Raw genomic sequence first — 7,694 nt, 5'->3', positions numbered from 1 at the left:
ACAGACCTACATATATATATATATATATATATATATATATATATATATATATATATATATATATATATATATATATATATATATATATATATATATATTTATATATATATATTTATATATATATATAATTCTCAGACGTCCCGATTTTAGGAAGGAGAGACCGAGAGTTAATAATTTTAATAGAAATTTTTTTTGCGCTCTTTTACGTAAAACCGGGACATTTGAAGATGAAAAAACTTTACCTATATATAGCCACTTTATTAGTTACCAGATGAAAATTATAAAAATAAATAGAAGTGCGTTTTGAAGTTCCCTATATACACCCATAACTATGTACAATTTAAGTGATTATTTACACAACCATTTTAGAATATAAGTTAATTGCATATAAACATAACTCCACTTAACAACGTCTTTGATGTAGTAAGTTTAAGGTTTCACGTGCCTGATTAACACTACATCTAATGACAGTCAACTTTTAAGGCTGAGTCGATACATCAAAGGGGATCAATTCCTAGTTGGTTGGTACTGCACCATCACGGGCTTAAGCATCGCTCACAACACTTTTTCTTGTTTCTTTTTATTTGTAAATTGTCATTTTTTAGTACTCGCGTTTTACTGTAAATAAACAAACAAATTTTTTATTTAAGAAAATGAAGAAGCGTAAAAACGCACATAAAAAATTTGCCCAAACGCTTGATTATAACCAAAAGTTTACATGAAAACAAAAAAAAAAAAAAAAGAAAACAATGTACATTAGTTTAATAAGTTAAGTTTTTTGCGAATGTTTTTTTTTTTTATCAAACAAAAAAATATTGTCTGTATCCTAAAACAATTTTCAAAATTGCTTGTTTAATGCAACACTTTATCTTATTCACCGACAGATTGTACTTACTTTTCTACCAATTTTTCAACTGAATAGCACTAATTAGAATCTCAGCCTCACTAATTAACAACAACGACAAAAAAAAGCTTGGCTTATAACTATCAATTTAAAAAAAAAAAAAAACACGAAACACGAAAAAACTTAAAAATATTTTGTGCAATAAATCCAAAAAATTACAGTTTTTTTGAAACAGGTTATAAAATAATTTAAAATAAAACTTTGAAAAATTGTCTAAGGAAAAGTTAGATTTTTCTAAAAAACTAATGATTAGAGTTCAAAAATTAAACGACGCGCAATAAAACAACGGTTATTTAATGGTTATTAGTGCACGTTAACGTTTATTGTCAAAAAACAACGGTTATTGCACGTTAACGTTTATTGTCAAAAATTGTTTTTATCAAAAAATTATAGAAAAGCAATATTCGGAACTTCAATTAGAAAATAAATACAATAAATATAAAAATCCGAACAAACACGCAAGTTAATAGCTATGAAACTACTTCTGGTTTTTCCTCTACTCCGTCAAAACCTAAAAGAACGGAATTGACATGCACCTCCCTAGGTTGTATACGGCTAGCCACAAATTCATTCGTTGTATCAGTTGATGAGCCTGTTAAATGTCATAAAATCGTCATCAGTGCAGTGAAAAGTCATTTTATATCAAGTAATAAAGTTAAGAGCAAACTGTGTAAAATTTTCTTGTTACATGAAAAAATATCCTAAAAATAATACATTAAAACCTTGTGCAACAAAACTCGCTACTCACACCCATAAACACACGAAGGAGGTTTTAAAATTTTAACAGGTGCTACGATGGAACAATGTATATGCATAAACATACATACATCTATGCATAATACATGATAATTCAGCTTCATAATTTCCTGATCGATAGGTACATGTTAATTGGCGAACGAAAATCTAAAATCAAAAACTTCGAAACAGTTTTTCGATGTTTTTGTTGGAAAAAGCTTTTGATTTTTCCACACAAACAAATAATCCAATATCAAAGGTTTGATATATAGATTTATAACTTCTTTTTATGTTATACTAAATTTTCATAACCGAAAAAGAAAAGTATACATTGTGTCACTATTATCCAGAGATTTATATTGACAACATTTTGACTGAAGAAATACTTACGCTCAAAAAATGACAATACGGAATTGAAGAGTGACGTAATTGAGTACATGAGCCCTATCTATTTAAAACCTCCTTGCAAACGCACACACAGATGTTAAATGCGTTGGTTTGCATAAATGTATATGTTTACTTACTAGGAATGAGCGCAAGATTTTCATCCCTAGAAGGTGGCAGCTCTGTTTTCTTTCTATCGCCTGTGATTAAATAGACACCACCAAACGAAAGAAATGCTCTATATATAAAATATAAAATATAGGATTTTTTTGAAGGATAACTTGAAGAAAACAAACTTATTTACAAACTCTAACAGTTTAAAAAAATTACACAAACCACAAAGTGAACCTACCCAAATAAAAACATAAATATGTCTAAAAATAGCAGTCCATAAAACTCTCTGTAAAACACAATACCTGAAAATACAAAATTTAAAATCACTTAGCTTGCTTTTTATATTGATTTTTCAATAGAAAATATTTATTAACTCATTTTGCATTGAAAAGATTAATTACCACTGATAATAGCTGACATGGTAAAGAAAACAAAATTTGTTGGAACTACGACAGTTGTATCAAAAAGAGACATGGCTTTACTCAGAAACCTAAAAAAGTTAAAATCAACATAAACCAAAAATAAACAAAAATTCTACCTATGGATTGATTGCATAACATTTTAGGGTAAAAAAAAACTTATTTACCTGACTTGGCCAACAGCTGTTACTACCATCACTATAAACATTATGTAAAAGATCGGTTGACCCAACTGACTTAATCCACGAAAAGTTATACTCAGCATGGAGGAGACAGCCTTTGCTGTGATGACTGTGAATGACCCTAGTACAAGAAAAATGTTTTTTGAATCAAGCCTACAATAATGCAAATAGTGCCAAATAATTTACCGTGAAAATGTTGATATAAAAACGTAACGTTGCAATTGCTGCCAGCAGCATCCATTAAAAATCAGGAATGCACACGTTTATAAAGAATTTTCAGATTGTTAAAAATACTATCAACCCAGTGCAATGTGCTGGGTTTTCCAGCTATTAGATATAAAACTTTACTCCATTATCAGAAATGCAATTTTTGCTATGTAGTCATGTTATTAGGAACTAAACCACACTGTTGTAATGTAGCTTTTCGCAACAAATACATTGATAAGTCACAATAATCGTATCTGCAAACTAAAAATCTGTCTTTGCAATTTTCTTGTTCAATTATAGGTATACTTTTCCAAAAATATCCCTCAAAAATTTTCATAAAAAACTGCTGACACACATTTAAAATGTTTTGGTTTTGACTGGTGAAAATTATTAAAATTATTAGCTCTGTAATCACCTCCTTGCTGGGGGCAAGGAGTGGTTGGAGGAGTCCAAGGTGGTCCAAACCTGGCCTAAAACCTTCCCTGGAAAAAATTAGACCTGTGTGCAAAATTTAGTGAGGATGGGATCAAAACTGTGGATTAGTATAAAGAACACAACCACATACACACATACAAACTTTGGGCTTTATATATTAGATTAGTTTGTTAACTTATCTTTTGAAAGTGGCAGCATAATGTCATATATGATGTCTTTTTTAAAAAAATCAATTTAAACATTCTATTCTTCAAGGATATTAATATTTTAAATCAGTTCAGCTTGAATAACAGATGTGCCCTATTTTAGGATTTTTTTTAGTTATTCAAATCAGCATATCATAACCTTGCTGCCTGGTTAATAGTGATCTTTCAGGACTTGTCTTAAAAATAACTGAAACTTCAGTCCAATACTATTGCACAATAGAAAACAGCCAACTTTGACAGATGTTGCAAGTAAAGATATTATTCTGGGCTTACTGTAAGATCTGGCAATTCTCTCTGATGACTTTTCTTTCTGGATTTCTCAGAAATCACTAAAAAGATATCTAATGTCACCACAAAAAAAACAACAGAATATGTGTAGTTTAGTGTAAACCTATAACACATTTTTTAAAAATATATTATTTATTTGTTAAGTTTACTAAACAATATGTAAATGGAAAAAAAGTGATAGTATACTATCAAGCAATAAGGCATTTTTTAATACATGCTGATAAGGTGGACATGTCAAACTATAAGACACTTAATCCATGTTACCTATTTTTACCAAGTTGTACTTCTTTTGCTATTTTCTTTTTTTAATTAAAAGATTAGAACTTTTTCTAACATTCAAACAATTTGTAAAACCATAATTATTTTCAAAAAAACATTTTTTTTTCCATTTTGATAACAATCTAAAGTAGAGCCTACCCTAGTTGACTGATCTTACAGATCCTACAAGAATCCCATGGGTTGAGTTGCACAAGTCCCTGCAAGACCTATAAGTATCCTTTTGAAGGATCTTGTAGGATTTAAAGGAAATCTTATAGGATAAGGTAAGATCTAAAAGAATATTTTAAAAGATCTTGAAGGATCAAAATAGGATTCTCATAGGATGCTGTAGGCTATTTAATTTTAGATTCGTAATAGGTAAGTTTAAGTTGGAATTAATATTTTCTTATTGAAATAAAATTTCATTCTGTGTAAAATAAATTTTGCACATTAACAAATAAATAAATAGTATAGTAGATATTGTTTTTTTTTAGTACATGTACCAAACAAAATGTAAACGTTTTTATAGATTAAACAGGATATACCTTGTTATAACAAATGAAAATGAAATTTTTATAGCGAAATTGTTAAAAAAGCGCGTTTCTTAGTTTCTCCTTTAATTATCTGAGTGAAGTTAAGAAACGCGCTTTTTTTTCATTTGTGAAAAAAAGTATATTTTACAGAATTAACATTAACAAAACAACTTTTCTGTTTTTACTTACGATCTTACGAATCCTTTAGGATATCCTAAAGGATAATATAAGAATATTGCCATCCTACAAGACTTATAAGTTTTCTGTAAGATAGTCAACTAGGGTACATAGCTCAAAGTGCTGATTGCTCTAAGTTGCTCTAAGTGCTGATTGGTCTAAGTTGCTCTAAGTGCTGATTGGTCTAAGTTGCTCAAAGTGCTGATTGGTCTAAGTTGCTCTAAGTGCTGATTGGTCTAAGTTGCTCAAAGTGCTGATTGCTCTAAGTTGCTCTAAGTGCTGATTGGTCTAAGTTGCTCAAAGTACTGATTGGTCTAAGTTGCTCTAAGTGCTGATTGGTCTAAGTTGCTCTAAGTGCTGATTGGTCTAAGTTGCTCAAAGTGCTGATTGGTCTAAGTTGCTCTAAGTGCTGATTGGTCTAAGTTGCTCAAAGTGCTGATTGCTCTAAGTTGCTCTAAGTGCTGATTGGTCTAAGTTGCTCAAAGTACTGATTGGTCTAAGTTGCTCTAAGTGCTGATTGGTCTAAGTTGCTCAAAGTGCTCATTGTCACTAACCACAGTTCAAATCAAAGCACAACAAATTATTTTTCAAATGTTTAAGCAATAAACTTAAAAATCGAGATTCATAAATATTTTATACATACCTAGAATAGCAACTTGAAGTAAAATTACTATTATTTTTCCAAGTTCATAGTATCTGTCCCAAAAGAAAAAACACCCAAAAGCAACAATTTCAATCACCTGAAAAAAATAAAAGTGCACTTAAGCACTAAAGTTTAAACTTAAAGACCTTGATGTAAAACACTTGCTTTAAAACACTTTAAGAATGCAAGATTAAGATAAGCCCAACATGCTTCTTTGCAAGCTTACAACTTTTTAGAACCCATTTAGTAGCTAATTTAAAAAAGATTTTCTCTGTTAGTCACACATTTTTAGTAAACCAATCAAAATATTATTAAGTTTCTTTTATCAGCTCATCAAATAATTTTTGGTTCAAATTATTTATTTCCCTGTTTGAAAGGTAGGTGCTTTAGGATGAATTATTTCAATTTTCTTGTTGATACAAAAAACAATATAATCAAGATAAGCGCCATTTCTATGCAGAAAAAAAAAAAAAAAAAAAAAAACATGTTGAGCACAATTCATATTATAATTGTATACCAAGTAGACTAAAAAAGGCCATTGTTTGATGTACACAAGTATTTCTTGAGCAGACAACATTGTATCTGTCTAAATGAAAAAACTTTTTCATAAGACAAAACGACTTTGAAATTTTAAGGTTAAAAAAAAAGGATTATTTACAAAAATATTTAACAAAAGAATTATTACAAAAATGATCAACTTACTTTATTAGAAAACGTGATGAGAAGAAAAGCACCAACTATTGCAAGGACTATTCCTATGATAAAAAAAATATAGATTTTAACAAGTAGCAATACATAAGAAAATATAGCAGAAGCAAAGATTCTAGAACTTACCAAGAAAATCTCTGTACCTGATCTTTTCTTTTAAAAAAACCACTGCAATAACCGCATTTGCTGAAAATATATTGCATGAAAATAAAATAAAAAGCTTTTTGTTCCAAATAGGAGATAAATGAGATAATTATGTTAATTAACCATTTAATATAAAAATAGATAAATTACCAATTACAGTTGAAGTACCAAGAGGAGCAACCAAAGAAGCTGGAGCAAAAGCATATGCAGAAAAATTTCCTACTTCTCCAACAGCCATCAAAATTATTCCTCCCCTATAAAAATTATTCCTTCCCTGTAAAAATTATCTTCTCTTATAAAATTGAAACTATAAAAATGAAAAGCTAGTTTTATCTTGTAATTTCACACTGTGAATCTTCTCTTATAAAAACGAAACTTTATGTAAAAATGAAAATTTTTATCTTGTAATTTGTGAATTTTTTATGAATTTGATTATAAAGAAAAACCTACCACCATGTTAAGCTTTTTATGTAAGATGTTCCAGGTATCAGTTTGTTATGAGAATATTTCTACAGACAAAAAATAAAAGCAAAAAATGGGTTTCAATAATAATTCAATTGGTTTGAAACATTTTTTCAGCATTTTAAATCTTAAAGTTTAAATACAAGAAAAGTATAACAATTAAAATATCCTTTTGCCACAAATATTGATATAAATATTTTTATATACAATTTTGAATAGCAATTTGTAATTAATAATTGATAAGTATATATCTAAAGATTATGTCATGATGATGTCATATTATGCCATTTGCTCCTGTCAGAAAACTAGGTCAATATTCAATAACACTGTGTTTTTAAAATATGTTTTATGAGTTGTTTTAATGAACTTTATTTTTTGCCAACTGCACTTACAGCTACTATCAATATATTTTATTTTTTTTTGAAAAAGAAATAAACTTGAATTGGTAAAAAAAAAAAACCATTTTATTATATTGGAGAAAAATCTTCATGCATCACAAAACTATTCGAAACTGCTGTTTTGAATCATAAATTGTGACCCTAAGTGTTACTAATTTTCAAATAAACTTCGATTAAAAAGAATATATATTTTTTCCAAAAAAAATTTAAAAAAAGCTTTGAATAATTTGGGAGAGGATTTTATTAACAAGGTTAAATAACGCCAATACCAACTGACAACTGAGAACAAGTTACGTTTTTTGTAATATGTAAATGATATAACTAAAAACTAGAAACAGATAAAAACCTGTATATTCATTGATACACTAATTAACAAATTTCCTGTAATTGCCAGTACCACTCCCAACAAAATTCGCTAGAAAAAAATATTCACCAAGCTTAATATATGGTTATAGCAGTCAAATATTTTAAACAATTCAATGATCAATTGATTACAA

General features: G+C 28.5%; 1 protein-coding gene across 3 annotated transcripts in view; it reads right to left on the bottom strand.

The window, feature by feature from the left end:
• Positions 1 to 301: 301 nt before the first annotated feature.
• The window catches only part of LOC145180556 (NIPA-like protein 2), a 7,556-nt gene continuing 163 nt past the window's right edge, over positions 302 to 7,694 (bottom strand). The window contains exons 2-14 of one of the 3 annotated variants that reach the window (XM_090078938.1): positions 7,544 to 7,612; positions 6,788 to 6,846; positions 6,488 to 6,591; positions 6,320 to 6,379; positions 6,188 to 6,240; positions 6,003 to 6,071; positions 5,486 to 5,582; positions 2,724 to 2,859; positions 2,539 to 2,627; positions 2,376 to 2,439; positions 2,164 to 2,261; positions 1,732 to 1,807; positions 1,356 to 1,496 (exon numbers count right to left, since the gene is read on the bottom strand). In XM_090078938.1, coding sequence (XP_089935064.1) covers positions 1,761 to 1,807; positions 2,164 to 2,261; positions 2,376 to 2,439; positions 2,539 to 2,627; positions 2,724 to 2,859; positions 5,486 to 5,582; positions 6,003 to 6,071; positions 6,188 to 6,240; positions 6,320 to 6,379; positions 6,488 to 6,591; positions 6,788 to 6,846; positions 7,544 to 7,612 — 945 coding nt within the window. In that variant the 3' untranslated portion in view covers positions 1,356 to 1,496; positions 1,732 to 1,760. Of the gene's footprint in view, positions 619 to 975; positions 1,497 to 1,731; positions 1,808 to 2,163; positions 2,262 to 2,375; positions 2,440 to 2,538; positions 2,628 to 2,723; positions 2,860 to 5,485; positions 5,583 to 6,002; positions 6,072 to 6,187; positions 6,241 to 6,319; positions 6,380 to 6,487; positions 6,592 to 6,787; positions 6,847 to 7,543; positions 7,613 to 7,694 lie in introns of those variants that run through there. The other 2 variants (XM_090078939.1, XM_090078937.1) reach the window with 2 other exon arrangements.

Source organism: Hydra viridissima, unplaced genomic scaffold, assembly GCF_058129835.1.
Source record: "Hydra viridissima isolate aposymbiotic clone 2 unplaced genomic scaffold, HvirCarnegie_v1 scaffold_2, whole genome shotgun sequence".
NCBI lineage: Eukaryota > Metazoa > Cnidaria > Hydrozoa > Anthoathecata > Hydridae > Hydra > Hydra viridissima.
The sequence above is the reverse complement of the archived record's forward strand: the minus strand, read 5'-3'. Positions and strand labels throughout refer to the sequence as shown.